General features: G+C 42.0%; 1 protein-coding gene across 1 annotated transcript in view; it reads left to right on the top strand.

Moving 5' to 3' along the window:
• Positions 1-4,363: 4,363 nt before the first annotated feature.
• The window catches only part of mfsd14a2 (major facilitator superfamily domain containing 14A2), a 41,180-nt gene continuing 26,273 nt past the window's right edge, over positions 4,364-19,270 (top strand). The window contains exons 1-7 of the mRNA XM_031810433.1: positions 4,364-4,612; positions 8,046-8,141; positions 14,004-14,066; positions 14,441-14,568; positions 15,492-15,606; positions 16,701-16,919; positions 18,141-18,254. Of these exons, the coding sequence (XP_031666293.1) occupies positions 4,529-4,612; positions 8,046-8,141; positions 14,004-14,066; positions 14,441-14,568; positions 15,492-15,606; positions 16,701-16,919; positions 18,141-18,254 (819 nt within the window). The 5' untranslated portion in view covers positions 4,364-4,528. The remainder of the gene's footprint in view (positions 4,613-8,045; positions 8,142-14,003; positions 14,067-14,440; positions 14,569-15,491; positions 15,607-16,700; positions 16,920-18,140; positions 18,255-19,270) is intronic.

Raw genomic sequence — 19,270 nt, 5'->3', positions numbered from 1 at the left:
TAACCCAAAAAGTGTTAAACAAATAAAAATATATTTTAGATTCTTCAAAGTAGCCACCCTTTGCATTGATGGACAACTTTGCACACTCTTTGCACAAACAGTTTTGAAGGAGTTCCCACATATGCTGAGCACTTGTTGGCTGCTTTTCCTTCACTCTGTGGTCCAACTCATCCCAAACCATCTCAATTGTGTTGAGGTCAGGTGATTGTGGAGGCAGGGTCATCTGATGCAGCACTCCAACACACTCCTTGTTCAAATAGTGTGTTTTGGGTCATTGTCCTGTTGAAAAACAAATGATAGTCCCACTAAGCGCAAACCAGATGTGATGACGTATCGCTGTGGTAGCCCCACACTATCACACCACCTCCTCCGTGCTTCAGTGGGACCAGTGGGAACCACACATGAGGAGACCATCCGTTCACCTACTCTGCGTCTCACAAAGACATGGCAGTTGGAACCAAAAATCTACAATTTGGACTCATCAGACCCAAGGACAGATTTCCACTGGTCAAATCAAATCAGTTTGTCACGTGTGCCGAATACAACAGTGAAATGCTTACGTTTAATGTCTAATGTCCATTGCTTGTGTTTCTTGGCCCAAGTTTGTCTCTTCTTATTATTGGTGTCGTTTAGTAGTGATTTCTTTATAGCAATTTGACCAATTGCTATGATTCACGCAGTCTCCTCTGAACAGTTGATGTTGAGATGTGTATGTTACTTGAACTCTGTGAAGCATTTATTTGGGCTGCAATCTGAGGTGCAGTTAACTCTAATGAACTTGTCCTTTGCAGCAGAGGTAACTCTGGGTCTTCCTTTCCTGTGGTGGTCCTCATGAGAGCCAGTTTCATCATAGAGCTTGATGATTTTTGCAACGGCACTTGAAGAAACTTGTCTTAAAGTAATGATGGACTGTCATTTCTCTTTGCATATTTGAGCTGTTCTTGCCATAATATGGACTTGGCTTTTACCAAATAGGGCTATCTTCTGTATACCACCCCTACTTTGTCACAACACAACTGATTGGCTCAAATGCATTAAGAAGGAAAGAAATTCCACAAATTAACTTTTAACAAGGCACACCTTTTAATTGAAATGCATTCCAGGTGACTATCTCGTGAAGCTGGTTGAGAGAATGCCAAGAGCGTGCAAAGCTGTCATCAAGGCAAAGGGTGGCTAATTTGAAGAATCTCAAATATAAAAGATATTTTGATTTGTTTAACTCTTTTTTGGGGGTTACTACATGATGCCATGTGTTATTTCATAGTTTTGATGTCTTCACTATTATTCTACAACGTAGAAAATGGTAAGAAAGACCCTTGAATGAGTAGGTGTGTCCAAATGTTTGACTGGTACTGTACATGTAGGTAGGGGTAAAGTGACTATGCATAGATAATAAACAGAGTAGTAGCAGCATATGTGAAGCGTGTGAATGTATGTATGTGTGTGTGTTGGAGTTTTTGTGTAGTGTGTGTGTGGCTATAGTCCAGTGAGGGTACATCGAGCCTGTCCAAGAAAGTCAGTGCAATTCTTTTTGAATAACTAAGAGATGGCCACCCGGAATATGTAAATTGTCCGGGTGGCCATTTGATTAACTGTTCAGCAGTCTAATGGCTTGGGGGTAGAAGCTCTCAAGGAGCCTTTTGGTCCTAGACTTGGCGCTACGGTACCGCTTGCCATGTGGTAGCAGAGAGAACAGTCTGTCACTTACATTTTTACATTTTAGTCATTTAGCAGATGCTCTTATTCAGAGCGACTTACAGTAGTGAGCGCATACATTTTTATATTTGTTCGTACTGGGCCACTGTGGGAATCGCACCCACAACCCTGGCAAGTGCCGTGCTCTACCAACTGATCTTCCTTTTGACACCGCCTGGTATAGAGATCCTGGATTGCAGGAAGCTCGGTCCCAGTGATGCACTGGGCCATACACACTGGTTATGCAACCAGTCAGAATGCTCTCGATGGTGCAGCTGTAGAACCTTTTGAGAATCTAGGGACCCATGCCAAATCTTTTCAGCCTCCTGAGGGGGGAATAGGTGTTGTCGTGCCCTCTTCAAGACAGTCTTGGTGTGTTTGAACCATGATAGGTCCTTAGTGACATGAACACTAGGGAACATGAAGCTCTCGTTCTGCTCCACTACATAAAATGGCCACCCTATGTGAGGGGGGGGGGTGATTGGCCCTCCTCCTCCTCCTGTAGTCCACGATGCTGCTGTTGACGTTGAGAGCCTCTTAAGAAAGCATCTGTGGTTTTCTAATGATGTCATAATGGAATTACACAAGACACAGTGCAGTCTGTTGTACCAATGCACCTTTTGATATTAACCATGTACAATCTCATGTTATTGTAAAGCCAAGTATTTTGGATGTCTCACCTGTGGACAGTAGTATAACGAGGACCAAATCATTTTAATCCATAATACAGGTTCCTTGTTTGCAATGGACTACTTCTATGCCACCTAGTTTGGTACTTTGTGAAATAAATGTCCTATTTTATTGATAATTAACCTCAAATGAAAACAATACAGTCAAGATTGTTTTAAGGTTATCAGCATATTGGTGTTTTTCTGTTTTCTTTGAAATTGAGATGGATATTTTCACCTTGGTCCTCCTTTTTTTATTAACAATATATTTACTGACATATTTTCACATTTTCACAAGCACCCCACCCCCCTCCCCCAAAAAAACATGACAATTAAAGGTTGACTCATCTAAATGATATAGACACAAGCAGCACTGAAGAGATTGCAATGAGCGAGATGCAAGACTTTGCTCTTAAGACTGGAATCATGAATCTGCATGAGTTTGCTTCACAGAGTTACAATGTGAAGCGTACAGGACCAAAACAGCGGAGAAGTTTAACCTCACTTCAATGCTCTTAGTTGTTGCTTAACTTGACCGACAATGCTATTTACTTTGAGCATCTACTTCATATCTCTGAGTCTACCTTTTAAGATAAAGCACCTTCTCTCTCCCTCATCATAGATTTAAATGACTGCCTGCTCACATCTGTAATGTTGTATATTACTTTATCATGTCTGTGTATTATGAATGGGGTCATTCACAAATTATACTGAGCAAAAATGTAAACGCAACAATTTCTAAGATTTCACTGAGTTATAAGAAAATCAAGTCAATTGAAATAAATAAATTAGGCCCTAATGTATGGATTTCACATGACTGGGCAGTGGTGCAGCCATGGGTGGGCACAGGCCCACCCACTGTGGAGCCAGACCCAGCCAATCAGAATGAGTTTTTCCCACACAAAAGGGCTTTATGACAGACAGAAATACTCCTCGGGCACAACAAAAAATATAAACGCAACATGTAAAGTGTTGGTGCCATGTTTCATGAGCTGAAACTTAAAGAAACCAGACATTTTCCATACGCACAAAAAGCTTATTTCTCTCCAATTTTGTTTACATCCTTGTTAGTGAGCATTTCTCCTTTGCCAAGATAATCCATCCACCTGGAAGGTGTGGCTTATCAAGAAGTTGATTAAACAGCATGATTATTACACAGGTGCACCTTGTGCTGGGGACAATAAAAGGCCCCTGAAATGTGCAGTTTTGTAACACGACACAATGCCACAAATGTCTCAAGTTTTGAGGGAGCGTGCAATTGGCATACTGACTGCAGGAATGTCCGCCAGAGCTGTTGCCAGAGGATTTAATGTTCATTTCTCTACCATAAACCGCATACAAGGTCATTTTAGAGAATTTGTCAGTACGTCCAACCGGCCTTACAACCAGTATGGTGTCTGTAGGTGAGCGGTTTGCTGATGTCAACATTGTGAACAGAGTGCCCCATGGTGGTGGTGGGGTTATGGTATGGGCAGGCATAAGCTACAGACAACAATGATGGCAATTTGAATGCACAAAAATACCATCTTGAGATCCTGAGGCCCACTTTTGTTAAGGTATCTGTGACCAACAGATGCATCTGTATTCCCAGTCATGTGAAATCCATAGATTAGGGCCTAATGAATGTATTTCAACTGACTGATTTCCTCGAACTGTAACACCGTAAACTCAATGCAATTGTTGCATGTTGGGTTTTCACTTACGTATTTGATGGACATGTCTCTGTGCCAAACAACCAATACACGAAGACGAGGTGAAAAGGTAACTGTAGACTACTTGTTTTTTTATGCCGCCTCCAATTAATTATAATATCAGAGCATGTGTTACTGTACTGTTCGAAATGATGTTCCTCTGTTCTGGCAAAACTTACAGATGATGTCGACAAAATACATTTTGTGATCGATAGTACAAACTTTTTTACTGAACCTATCAAATCCAGAGGTTCCTCTTCCGCCTCCTTAGCGCCTGCCAATCAGGGCTAAGTCTCGTACCGGAGGGGCGGTTTGTTTTTTTACACAGGAAGATGGATCAAAATGAGGTGGGGAAATGTGAATTGGGTAATCACTTGCTATGTAGCCAGAGAAGGCGAAGTCAAATATTGATCATTTTCCAGAGCTTATTACTGAAGTTACCCCTCTGACATCAAGAATGGACATAAGTTAACAATGACGGGAGAAAAGAATAAGAAAAAGCGGCTGAACCGCAGCGTTCTTCTGGCTAAGAAAATTATTATAAAAGATGGAGGCAGTGTGAGTAACGTTAGCTAACATATTTAGCTATTTTTCTTCGTTAGCCTAATGGCTATGTACATTGACATGTTTTGCATGATTTTATTTTGCTTGTTTTATCAAGTTTAGCTACCAGTTGTTTCCGGGCTGGGCAGTTTAACATGTCAGCTCACTAGTGTCATGTCAAACTAGCAGCTGTTGGCTGGGCTAATGTTTGCTAGGTGGTACAAGTTGTAACGTTACTGTTAAAGGTAACAAGACCACAGCGAGTTAGCAAGTCAGCTGTTAGCTTTGAGCCACGCTTCATTCGAGTTTGTTTGGTGTTGTGTTTGACGTAAAATGCTGTTTTTTTTAGCTTTTAGATTCAAATTTTGCCGTGTGTGATAGCTAGTCACGCTACTGTAGTATTCAAACAAAGCAAATCGAACACGTTTAACTCGTGTCAGTTGTTTGCAATGGTGTAGAAAACATTAGGAACACCTTGCAAATATTGAGTTGCACCCCCTTTTGCCCTCAGAACAGCCTCAATTAGTCGGGGCATGGACTACAAGGTGTCAACAGCGTTCCACAGGGATGCTGGCCCATAGTTGACAAGGTTTGCCGGGTGTCCTTTGGGTGGTGGACCATTGATGCACAAGGGAAACTGTTGCGCCGGGGGGGGACCGACCCAGCAGCAGCAGCGTTGCTGTTCTTGACACACAAACCGGTGTGCCTGGCAGCTAAGTTCAAAGGCACTTAAATATTTTGTTGCCCATTCACCCTCTGAATGATACACAATCCATGTCTCATGGCTTAAAAGTAATTATTTAACCCGTCTCTCCCTTAATCTACACTGATTTGAAGTGGATTCAATAAGGGATCATAGCTTTCACCTGGTAAGTCTGACGTTGAAGGAGCAGGTGTTCCTAATGTTTGTACACTGAATGTGGATAAAACATTAGATCGCTAATGCTGTGTATTGGCCAATGAGAGGCTTTGACGCAATAGGTCGGCCATGTTGGCTCTCCCCAGAAGGAGTAGTCCTCCATCGGAATGAATGGAATTATATTGCATCTCAATTCATTTTTTTTAACTACTTCACCATCGGTTCAGTTATTTAAATTGCATTCGGTATAATTTTTTTCTCTGCACTCATTGCGCAGTTTCTCTGAAGCTAAATCCGATCAAGACCAAAATGCAATGTTGTAGGGTGTTGAATTTTCCATTCATATTTTCGTATTTTTTTCATTTAGCTCACATAATATAATTTAAAACTATGCATTAAGGTGTCTGTAATATAATAAACATTGCAACAACAACACAAAAATCATAAAATGCATTTCTATAGCTTCCAAAATAGTTCTTACAGTGGTGGGGGAGAGCCAAGATGGAGGCACGGTGGATTCAACACAATGGTGGGGTAGTATGAAGATGGAGGCACAGTAGCTTCAAAACGAGTCCTGTTAGTCATCTATGTTTACTATTTTCTACATTCTATAATAAAATAGTATAGACCTCAAAACTATGAAATAACACATGGAATCATGGAGTAACCAAAAAGTGTTAAACAAATAAAAATCTTATTTGAGATTCTTCAAAGTAGCCACCCTTTGCCTTGATGACAGCTTTGTACACTCTTGGCATTCTCTCAACAAGCTTCACGAGGAAGTCACCTGGAATGCATTTCAATTAACAGGTCTGCCGTGTTAAGGTTCATTTCTGGAATTTCTTTCCTCGACGTGTTTGAGGCACTTGTTACAAGGTAGGGGTGGTATACAGAAGACAACCCTGTTTGCTAAAAGACCAAGTCCGTATTATGGCATGAACAGCTCAAATAAGCAAAGAGAAACGACAGTCCATCATTACTGTAAGACAAGAAGGTCAGTCATTGTGGAAAATGTAAATAACTTTAAAGTTTCTTCAAGTGCAGTCGCAAAAACCATCAAGCGCTATGATGAAACTGGCTCACATGAGGACTGCCACAGGAAAGGAAGACCCAGAGTTACCTTTGCTGCAGAGGATAAGTTCATTAGAGTTACCAGCCTTAGAAATTGCAGCCCAAATAAATGCTTAGTTCAAGTTAGACATATCTCGAATTGCTTCAAAGAAACCACTACTAAAGGACACTAAGAAGAAGAGGAAGAGACTTGCTTGGGCCAAGAATCACGAGCAATGGACATTAGACCGGTGGAAATCTGTCCTTTTAGTCTTAGTCCAAATTTGAGATTTTAGATTCCAACCACCCTGTCTTTTTGAGATGCAGAGTAGGTGAATGGATGATCTCTACATGTGTGGTTCCCACTGTGACGCATGGAGGTGTGGGAGTGCTTTGCTGGTGACACTATCAGTGATTTTAGAATTAAAAAAGCACCCTTAACCAGCATGGCTACTGCAGCGTTCTGCAGCAATACGCCATCCCATCTGTTTTGCGCTTAGTGGGACTATCATTTGTTTTTCAACAGGACAATGACCCAACACACCTCCAGGCTGTGTAAGGGCTATTTGACCAAGACGGAGAGTGATGTAGTGCTGCGTCAGATGACCTTGCCTGCACAATCACTCGACCTCAACACAATTCAGATGGTTTGGGATGAGTTGAACAGAAAAAGAGAAAGCAGCTAACAAGTTACTCCAAACAAAATGTTACCTAGCTGGCTGAAATATGCTGTGAGTTTGCTTGAGTTTTGTCCCTTCAATTCAGGCTTCAATAATAACCAAAAGGTCAATGATCTTGATTGAGTAATGTGGTCCTTTGGAGCATGGTTTGGGTAGGTACTAGAATTGAGAGGGAGATGCCACTTGTTTATGTTGGCTATAGTCTTGAGCCAATGAGATCTCACGAGAACCATATGTTCTCAGCAACAATACTTTGGATTTCAAATAGCCTTTGACACGGTTTTGGTTACCTGCAGACTAGCTTGATCTAGGCGAAGGCAGTCAGAATTAAACTAGCCGTTCTTGACATTGCATTGCATGATTTGTGGTCTAGAATGAACACACCCAGCCCTACTTTTACAGCCAACATGGCTTTCTCACCTGCCAAGACTCCCATGTCCCCTCTTCCATCTCTGGGAAGTGGACGCTTCTGCATTCCTCCCCACGCATGTAGAAGGATTGGTGTTAGCGTGGTTAGGGAGTTCCATCATGTTTCACCAGTCTCTTCCTTTTAAATCCATGAACAGAAGTCAACATGTTAGTGGACACTTGGGGTTAGAAGGGCAGTCCCACTCACTATACTCAGCACCTGTTGCAGTTTACTGGCTGTTCACTCACACTGCACACACTATTTTTGAAACGAGTGTTGTCCGTTGGCTATTTAAATTAAAGTTTTGTGGATGTGCATACAGCATTTTTGAATTGTATGTCTGTCAGCTAATTGTTTTTTTCTTATTTTCTCCTCTCTCTCCCTCCTCCCTCCTCCCTCCTTTTCTCTTATCTCTCTTTTCCATTGTGCTTCTCTCTCTCCATGCTGTAGCCCCAGGGGATGGGTGATCCCAGCGTCTATCATGCTGTGGTGGTGATCTTCCTGGAGTTCTTTGCCTGGGGGCTTCTTACCACACCCATGCTAACGGTAGGTTAACCCCCTGAGCTCACCATACCCATGCTAACGGTAGGTTAATCCCCCCTGCATTCAAACAAAGTCAGCAGCACACCACCCTGCATACCACTGCTGGCTTGCTTCTGAAGCTAAGCAGGGTTGGGCCTGGTCAGTCCCTGGATGGGAGACCAGATGCTGCTGGAAGTGGTGATGGAGGGCCTGTAGGAGGCACTCTTTCCTCTTGTCTAAAAAAAATATCCCAATACCCCGGGCACTGCCCTGTGTAGGGTGCAGTCTTTCGGATGGGATGTTAAACGGGTGTCCTGACTGAGGTCATTAAAAATCCCATGGCACTTATCATAAGAGTAGGGGTGTTAACCCCGGTGTCCTGGCTAAATTCCCAATCTGACCCTCAAACCATCACGGTCACCTAATAATCCCCAGTTTACAATTTGCTCATTCATCCCCCTCCTCTCCCCTGTAACTATTCCCCAGGTCGTTGCTGTAAATGAGAACGTGTTCTCAGTCAACATACCTGGTAAAATATTGGATAAATGAACATTTAAAAAAAAACTGAGCATACCATACCCATGCTAACGGTAGGTTAACCCCCTGAGCCCACGGTCACATCCCTAGAGCACTACTGTTGACCAGGACCCATAGGGTTTATTCAGTGATCTGTACTGTAGAGCATAGGACTACGTCACATAGGACTGCTCACCACGCCCATCCCCACAGTAGAAACTGTAATTAGGTAAACCACCACACAGCTGTGCCCACCTGCTCCCCTTAACTGTGGAGCTAGGACTACATCACATATAGTAGTGATACAACCCATGCTCATGGTAGCCCAAACCACCACCTGTTCTCTAGCTTACGTTGTTCTACGTGCGGTAGGGAACAGGAACGCAACACCTGTGTCTGTTGCACAAATTTACCACCGGCTAAAGCCTTGGGCCTAACAACACTCATGCCAATATATCCTCAACACAGGCTTCTCGGTCATTATCACATGAGTAAACCACCACCTTGTCTCAGGTGTGACTCACACCTGGTCCAACTGCTCCTCTCAACTATTAAACCCACGGTTAGTGGTTACTTAGGGACCACTGCTGACCCATACAGCTGGCATATATGATGCATGCTCATTGATCACAGTAATCTACAACCCATTTTGCTACTGTATGCAAAACCAAGCTTCAACAACACATGCCCACGCTAGCCCAAATGGCCATCACACCGGAGGCCAAAGCATGCAGTACGCCTCGTGCCCGGAGTTTGTCCTGACCACATCACCTGTCTGGGAGAAGAAACTGTATCTAACTCGAGGTCCTTGTTAAAGCGTAACTATAAGGTGTGATTGATCATGATTAACCACCTAACATTACAACATTACATTCAGGGACTTTTCTATGCAGAAAACCATTTGGCGTGCCGCCTAAGTGTTGTTTCTGGCCGCCTATGCCCCCCCCCCCAACTTAAACCAGATATAAAATATGTAGAAGAGATAATGGATATAAATATATTTCAATAAGATATTCTTTAAGAACTAACAAGCACCAAAATAAAAGCTTGACAGTCGGGGAGAATCTAAAATTCCCCAAATGATTCATTCAGAAGTATTTTGGCCATAGCCCCAGCAGATGTTAATGGTCACATACACATGGTTAGCAGATGTTATTGGTCACACACACATGGTTAGCAGATGTTATTGGTCACATACACATGGTTAGCAGATGTTAATGCGAGTGTAGTGAAATGTTTGTGCTTCTAGTTCTGACAATGCAGTAATAACCAACTAGTAATCTAACCTAACAATTTCAAAACTACTGTCTTATACACAGTGTAAGGGGATAAAGAATATGTACATACAAGATATATGAATGAGTGATGGTACAGAACGGCATAGGCAAGATGCAGTAGATGGTATTGAGTACAGTATATGCATGAGATGAGTAATGTAGGGTATGTAAACATATTAAGTGGCATTGTTTAAAGTGGCTAGTGATAGATTTTTACATGAATTTTTACATTATTAAAGCCACCCTCATGGCCATACCCCCGCCACGCCCACCACCTAAGCCCCATTTTGATCCAGGAAAACTCCTAATATTACAATGTTTTTCATCAATATCTCAGATCTCTATAGGTGTCTAAGCCACCACTGAGCCAGCCCCATTGCACACCACCACTGAGCACAACCAGCTCATTATAAGTCGCTCTGGATAAGAGTCTGCTAAATGACCAAAATGATAAGAACCCTCGTCCCCCAAAAGAAACGGATTGTATAAAGCATTCATAATGACTGTTTTATGTTGCATTCATACCTTCCACCCATTTCTAATTCTTTCCTAAGCACAACCAGGGAGTGACATTTCCCCACAAACAGCTGCACTATAACGGCTATGAATAATTGAATTGATAATTAAATGTTGAGCGAGCCTGATGACGCAGCCTGTTGTGTGGATGAGAGGTAGGAACTAATGTTGGTAGGAACTAATGGACTGAATATGTAAAGGTACATCAAACACTGTATTATTTGAACGAGGTCCCTTTCACTTTTGAAAGGGCTTATCAGAAAGCGAGGGAGAGAGAGAAGTTCAGTGCACGGTTGTTGTTATAGGCACCCTATTCCCTATATAGTGCACTACCTTTGAAAATGGCCAATAGGGCTCTGGTCAAATGTAGTGCACTATATAGTGTCGTGAAATATTCTAATCAAGTGAGAGACATTGTCATATCTTCAAACAATCGTCTTTTATTTAATTATTTTAATAATGGGGCTGGTCGACCCTTGAGTGTTGGACCGAGTAACTTAACACAAATGCAGAGTACTATATATAGCTGCTGCTAACAATACTCAGTCATGGTTGGTTCAACCCCTCCCATGCACACCAAGGAGCATCATAAGCCACTCTGGGTTCATCCTGTCATTATCTGCATGTGTGTTGTTGCCTTAATCCCACCCTGGATTAGTCTCCCAGATGCAAGGATGATTTTGAGACGCAGGTTTCTTCTACTCCTAAACTATCCCTAGTTAAAAACATTATTGTCTATATGTCATTTTTCTCTCACAATAGGGTGCTATTTGGGACGGGGCCTAGATGTAAACGTGACTCCCCTCAATGGAAGAACTACTGAAAGAACGAATCATATCAGACAAACTATATACAATGTTCAAAAATATAAACCTAACCCTAACAATATTTACAGTTATAGTTAATATAAAGAAATCAGTCGATTTGAAATAATTTCATCTATGGATTTCCCATGCCTGGGAATACAGGTATGCATCAGTTGGTCACAAACACCAAATGTCTCATGCAGCATGACACATCTCCGTTGCATAGAGTTGATTGTGGCCTTTGTTTCAAATATTTTTTATTAAACACACACAAGAATGGTGTATAGGTATACAGATTGTGGCCTTTGGAATGTTGTCCCACTCATCAATGGCTGTGCAAAGTTGCTGGATATTGTTGGGAACTGGAACACGCTGTCATACTAATCGATCCAGAGCATCCCAAACGTGCTCAATGGGTGACTTGTCAGAGTATGCAGGCCATGGAAAAAATGGGACATTTTCAGCTTCCAGGAATTGTGTACCGATCCTTGCGACGTTAGGCCATGCATTATCATGCTGAAACATGAGGTGATGGCGGTGGATAAATGGCACGACAATGGTTCTCAGGATCTCATCATGATATCTCTGTGCATTCAAATTGCTATGGATAAAATGCAATTGTGTTAATCTGTAGCTTATGCCTGCCCATACCATAACCTCACCGCCACAATGGGGCACTCTGTTTACAACGTTGACATCAGCAAACCGCTCACCCACGACGCAATCTGCCCGGTACAGTTGACACCTGGATTAATCCGCGAAGAGCACACTTCTCCGGCGTGCCAGTGGCCATCAAAGGTGAGCATTTGCCCACTGAAGTCTACGCCGTACTGCAGTCAGGTCAAGACCCTGGTGTGAACCTCCTGGGCTGGTGTGGTTACACGTGGTCTGTGGTTGTGAGGACAGTTGAACATACTGCTAAATTTGCAGAAATCAAAATGTTTAATTCTCTGGCAACAGCTCTGGTGGACATTCCTGCAGTCAGTATGCCCGTTGCACGCTCCCTGAACTTGAGACGTCTGGGGCATTGTGTGTTGTGATAAAACTGTCCATTTTAGTGGCCTTTATTGTCCCCAGCACAAAGTGCATGTGTGTAATGTTCATGCTTTTTTTTATCAGCTTCTTGATATGACACACCTGTCAGGTGGATGGATTATCTTGGCAAAGGAGAAATGCTCACTAGCAGGGATGTAAACAAATGTGTGCACAATTTTGAGAAATAACCTCTTTTTTTTGTTGTGAGATTGGAACATTTCTGCCATCTTTTGTTTCATGAGTTGAAATAAAAGAAGGGGCCAACCCTTATTACACTGTTTTTATATAATAGTGAATTTGAAAATACATTGTTTGTGTTGTCGTCCAGGAGATCGTTATTTTCATACACTCCCTTGCAATGGCACTGACATGTTTACTATGGCTCAAGTTACTAACCACAAATGATCTTTGAGCTACAATATTGACATGCACACATGTTCATTATGGCACAAGGTAGCAAAACGTTTTGCAACGTAATGTGAAAACAAGTGTTTTTTAAAACTTTTTGTTATTGGACAAGTTCAGTAGAACCTCTCATTTTGGAGTGTTTTCGACCTTTAGTCTGTTCAGTCTGGGGTGGCAGGGTAGCCTAGTGGTTAGAGCGTTGGACTAGTAACAGAAAGGTTGCTAGGTCGAATCCCCGAGCTGACAAGGTAAAAATGTCCTTCTGCCCCTGAACAAGGTAGTTAACCCATTGTTCCTAGGCTGTCATTGAAAATAAGAATTTGTTCTTAACTGACTTGTCTAGTTAAATAAAAAAATGTCTGGAGTGTTGATGGTGCTTATCTTGACTCTGACTACATTTGAGGTCATATTTTTTTGCATTTTGGGTTAATCAGAGGGCACTGGGGAGACTAGAGATTGGCATCAATGTTCCCAGCTCATTTAACTACCGACGTACATTAATCTACCGCTGTGAAGCAGGTAAGAAGTACATCTCAAATACTATTGACTTTTTAAAACTGCATGGCATTGACTTAGCATTTAGTGTTTGGACTGCCATGCCTAACTTCTGACCTCTTATCATTTCCCTCAAATGCACAATGTGCCTGATTTGCCTGAGTGTGTTTCAGTGACCTTCCTTAGACCTCCCTTCAGTTAACAATGAAACAAAACTGTGTACTTTAAAAGATACTTAACTTTACACAGTGTGCTTTGACCTTTCCACCTCTGCTTTTAGTTCCTGTGACCTAACTAGTTGTATTTGTTCTCTCAGTATCTCAGACGCAGAAAGGTCATGATCAAATAGTGAAGTGGATATTCTGTAATGGGTATTTTCCTGTGCTGTAGTTTGACCTAACTGTTGACCTAAGTGAACATGTTTAAATAGTTGACATTTAGCAGAGTCTTTATCCATAGCGATTTACAGTTTGTGCATTCGTCTTATGTGGTTGTCTCACCTGGCCATTTGATCACAGTCGTAGTAAAGTACATTTTTCTTCAAGGTAACCATCAGCTGATCACATGGCTGATGTCAAATGCATAGTTTTTTTTTGTTGGGGGGGGGGGGGGGGGGGGGGGGGGTCCTCTAGTGAAGACCAGTCACCTTAGGTCATACGTCTGTTACACTGTACTAATAGACACAACGGTAATTTTTCTTTTGTCTCTTTTTTTATTAAATATTGAAGTCAATATTGTGAATGCATGAGTGTTAACCCACACAGTACAGTGTTACCTTACTGTAGGCTACTGTATGGACACAACAGTTGAGGTGTTATCTGTGTTTGTTTCACTAGGTCTTACATCAAACATTCCCTCAACACACATTCCTGATGAATGGGCTTATTCACGGTGTCAAGGTAAGATAATGACAGTTTACAGCGGCCTAGCTTGTTGGAGTCTAGCCTGTAGCTAGGACACTCATTAGGTAAACTCACCATGTTTATGTAGTTGGGTGTGTAGATGCTGTTATTCTCTTGTTGACTATGTAGTGGAGTGTTTCAGTGACTTTCACCTCAGGTTGTCTGTGTAGATGTTAACCTCAAGGTGGGTGTGTGTGTGTAGATGTTGAAGGCGGGAGTGTGTATGCCTAGTATAGTAGGTTGTATCATGGGAAAGCATGGACTACTGCACTAGAGCCACAAACGGTACATGTGAAGGATTGTCCATGTTAGTTACTCATTATTTCAGTGCACAGATCACCAAGGTCTCCTCATTTCTCTCCCTCCCCTAGGGTATTTTGTCATTCCTGAGTGCTCCTCTGATTGGTGCGCTGTCAGATGTATGGGGTAGGAAGTCCTTCCTGTTGCTAACAGTCTTCTTCACCTGCGCCCCCATCCCCCTCATGAAGATCAGCCCATGGTGAGAACACACACACACTACATCACTAATACATCTCTATGGGCTGTGATGGTGCAGAGCCAGATTAATAACATCAAAAAAAAAAAGCATGGTCAACTTCAAGTCTGTGAAGGTGTTTTAAAGATGCACTGTGTAGACATTGCCCCGCCATTTCCTGGTTGCTACAATTCTAATAGTTCCAATTTCAGTTTGTGACAAAAAAAACAAGCAAGTATATAGTATAGCGCCTTCAAACTCCACCCAGGACATCGAAGCCAGTTCCACTGCATTTTTGTTCACTGTTTCCCTCTAATTACGGACTGATTTGGACCTGGAACATCAGGTGAGTGAGCAATGAATAATCAGGAAGAACAGAGAACCATCAGCCTCCGGACCTGGTAGGGTAAGAGTTGAGTACCCCTGGTGTAGAGAATCATTGTACTGTCCAAAACCGCTGTGAAATATATTTTCAAAACAATTGTATTTTCAGCTGTTTGAAGCTGGTGTACAAAACCGAAAGTAAAAGACACATGAACGGGAAGCATAGAAACAGCGCACATAGAACAGATCTACTACTTCTTAGACTTGCTTTCAATGTGACTGACAGATCTATAACACACACTTCTATGTGCATTGGGTCATCCAAAAAGTTACATACTGCAGCTTTAAGTTCAAGAGTAGATAAAGCAACTGCCTCCCTATCGCTGTCCCCCCCCCCCCCCCCCCCCCCTCCCTATCGCTGCCCCCCCCCCACCCCCTATCTCTGCCCCCCCCCCCCCCCCTCCCTGTCGCTGTCCCCCCCTCCCTATCGCTGTCCCCGTATCGGTCGTTTCCCTGTGGTTCAACAGGACCTCCACTGTAGTGGTATCCACAGTCGCAATAGAGCTATACAGACTTGCTAACATATCACCTTGACTCATCCCTCCTTCCCGTCCTCTCTTCAGGTGGTACTTTGCAGTCATTTCCATGTCTGGTGTGTTTGCCGTCACCTTCTCTGTGATCTTTGCGTACGTGGCGGACATCACGGCAGAACACGAGAGGAGCACAGCCTACGGTTTGGTGAGGAGGGGAAACTAAATAACAACCAAGATGGGCATCCTATCAGTGTTATTTTTGCTGTTTTCTATATATGCGACTCTGGGATGCTGGCCTTCTGGGCAGAGTTGCAAAGAAAAAGCCATATCTCGGACTGGCCAATAAAATTAAAAGATTAAGATGGGAAAAGGAACACAGACACTGGACAGAGGAACTCTGCCTCAGCATCCCAGAGTCGGCTCTTCACTGTTGACTTTGAGACTGGTGTTTTATGGGTACTATTTAATGAAGCTGCCAGTTGAGGACTTGTGAGGTGTCTGTTTCTCAAACTAAACACTCTAATGCACTTGTCCTCTTGCTCAGTTGTGCACCGGGGCCTCCCACTCCTCTTTCTATTCTGGTTAGGGCCAGTTTGCGCTGTTCTGTGATGGGAGTAGTATACAGCGTTGTACCAGATGTTCAGTTTCCTGGCAATTTATCGCTTGGAATAGCCTTCATTTCTCACAACAAGAATAGACTGACGAGTTTCAGAAGAAATGTCTTGTTTTTGGCCATTTTGAGCCTGTAAACGAATCCACAAATGCTGATGCTCCAGATACTCAACTAGTCTGAAGGACATTTTTTTAATTTTTTTATTGCTGCTTTAATTAGCACAACAGTTTTCAGCTGTGCTAACATAATTGCAAAAGGGTTTTCTAATGATCAATTAGCCTTTTTAAAATAATACACTTGGATTAGCTAACAACATGCCATTGGAACACAGGAGTGATGGTTGCTGATAATGGGCCTCGGTGCGCCTATGTAGCTGGAAACGGCTGATTTTTAGTGGAATATCTACAATAGTTATTTACAACATAAACAATGTCTGCACTGTATTTCTGATCAAATTGATGTTATTTTAATGGACCATTTAAAAAAAAAAAAAAAAAAAAAAAAAAAAAGGACATTTCTAAGTGACCCCAAACTTTTGAAGAAAAAAATAAATAATTATATATATATATTTTTTATTTTTATATATAAATAAAAATAAAATAATACTCCTGACTTTAGAATGACACCGATTCTCCTGTCCTCCCCTCTGTCTCCTTTATCTACTGCCCCCCCACCCCCCCCTTCAGGTGTCCGCTACCTTTGCAGCCAGCCTAGTGACGAGCCCGGCCATTGGAGCGTACCTGTCGGAGACGTACGGTGACACCCTGGTAGTTATCCTGGCTACGGCCATCTCCCTACTGGACATAATTTTCATCCTGGTGGTCGTCCCCGAGTCGTTGCCCGAGAAGATGAGACCAGCCTCCTGGGGAGCACCCATCTCCTGGGAGCAGGCTGACCCCTTCGCTGTGAGTACTATACCATATAGTAAAATATTATAGTACTGTAGTATACTACCTCCTAGGATCAGGCTGACCCCTTCACTGTGAGTACTATACTGTATTATATAGTAAAATATTATAGTACTGTAGTATATTACCTCCTGGGAGCAGTCTGACCCCTCCACTGTGAGTACTATAGTACTATTCATGGGTTTCATCTCCGTCACTTGAATCACGTCGTTGCCATGGTTATCAACGTTCTACAGACGCCGCAACCATATTGATGCTCAAAAGTAGAACGGGGGCTAATGACTTTGAATCGGAACTGATGACGACTGTGTCTAAATGTATGCTGTAGGTGCTTGGGAATATGATGACATTGCTAAAGTAGGCACATAGTTTTCTATTAAATATTTACTTTAGACAGATGGCAATGTTGCAGTGGTAGGAAAAGTGCCCAATTGTCTTACTTGAGTAACCGTAAAGAAGCCTAAATAGGAAATTACTCAAGTAAAAGTTATTCACCCTGTTAAATATACGTAAGTTGTAATTGCTAAAAATGTACTTGCGTATAAATAATTTAAAATTAGCCAGGGACACACTTAAAAATTCAGACGTCATTTACAAACTAAGAATTTGTGTTTCGTCAGTCTGCCAGATCAGAGGCAGTAGGGACGACATTTTTTTTTGTCCTGCTAAGCATTCAAAGTACTTTTGGGTGTCAGGGAAAATGTATGACATAAAAAGTACATCTCTTTAGGAACGTAGTGAAGTAAAAGTTGTCAAATATAAATAGTAAAGTACAGATACCCCCCCCCCAAAAACTACTGAACTAGTACTTTTACTTTGGTACAATACACCACTGCAATGTTGTCATTAGCTAGCAAAGTTAGCATTGCTAGCTATTTTGGACTAACGTTAGCTATCTCAAATTTCTCCTCAATATAAGCTAAATAGCCAGCGTTATACTGCATCCAAAGTCAATCTCACGACATCAAAATGATGACAAAAGGTTTTCCTACTAAATCGGAATCGTCATCAGCACCTAATGAGGATGCATTGAGTCGACTGCTCAGTTGGGCATCAGTCCTAAAATGACCATTCAAAACACTTGGTGTGACTATGAATTATGTAATTTTGTTGAATACCATTCTGCCTGAGGGGAGCCTCTCTAAGGAACAGGACAATCGATCTGTGTTTGACAACAAAATGTATCTGAATCTAATTTATTCTATGTCCCATCTCCAGTCTCTGCGGAAGGTGGGCCAGGATTCCACGGTGCTGCTCATCTGCATCACAGTGTTCCTGTCTTATCTGCCCGAGGCCGGACAATACTCCAGCTTCTTCCTCTATCTCAGACAGGTACTGACAACACCGAGACTCACCCCCTCCAGGGTTCTCCAACTGGCGGGTCCGCAGGCCGAATTTGGCCCGCGTGTGATTTTTATTTGGCCCCAAGTTTTCTGAGCAATAAAAAAACGTTAACACAGAAAACAAAACAAACTGTACCACACAGACGGAGTCCTGGGAGTAAAAATACCCTACAAATTATAGAAAAATTAGCAGTTGTAAAATAAGACAGCAGTAAGATTTATGTGGCATTTATGGTTTTCTACATATGACCATAATGGTGACAAAATTTTCCAGAATTTCTCAGTATTCTCATGTAGGTCAAAAGTGTTTTTTTTCTTCCCTTTTTCCGTTTTTTTTTCTGGAGGTATAAATAACAGGAGCCTGAAAGCCACATCCTCGCAGACAGTATTTCAGCTGTGGACATCAACGTCAAAATAAATATTTTAATAAAAATATACGAGAGTATTAAACAGATGTTCAGAAGAGTTCAAATACAATGTTAGTCAAAATAAAGAAGTTATAGGTTTGGTGAAAGAGCATATTAAGTTATTCTGAATCCGTAAATTAACCTCCTGCCATTAAGACTGGATTCTGTTACAGTCCCAAAAATACATGTGCAATGGTGCCAGTATCTGGTTGACATTTTGAAACTAATGAAGGCAAACCGGTGTAAACTAGGTTCTATGAAATAATTTAACATTTGATATTGTATGCTTATAGAGTTGGATTTGGGAAGACTCTTTCACAGAGAGCAGTCCAGTCCTCATCACCAAATGCACCAAATGTCTCTCTTCCAAAATATGTCTCAATGTGTCATTATTAAATCCCTCCAGTAGAATTGTAATTTTTTTTTTCAATCACAGTAATTTGATTTTTTTTTACCCACTTTATCTAGGCAAGTCAGTTAAGAACAAATTCTTATTTACAATGACGGCCTAGGAACTGCCTTGTTCAGGGGCAGAGCGACAGCTTTTTACCTTGTCAGATCAGGGATTCAAACTTGCAACATTTCGGTTACTAGTCCA

The sequence above is a fragment of the Oncorhynchus kisutch genome, linkage group LG30 (genome assembly GCF_002021735.2).
Source record: "Oncorhynchus kisutch isolate 150728-3 linkage group LG30, Okis_V2, whole genome shotgun sequence".
Lineage (NCBI taxonomy): Eukaryota > Metazoa > Chordata > Actinopteri > Salmoniformes > Salmonidae > Oncorhynchus > Oncorhynchus kisutch.
This window is presented reverse-complemented; position numbering and strand designations above follow the sequence as displayed.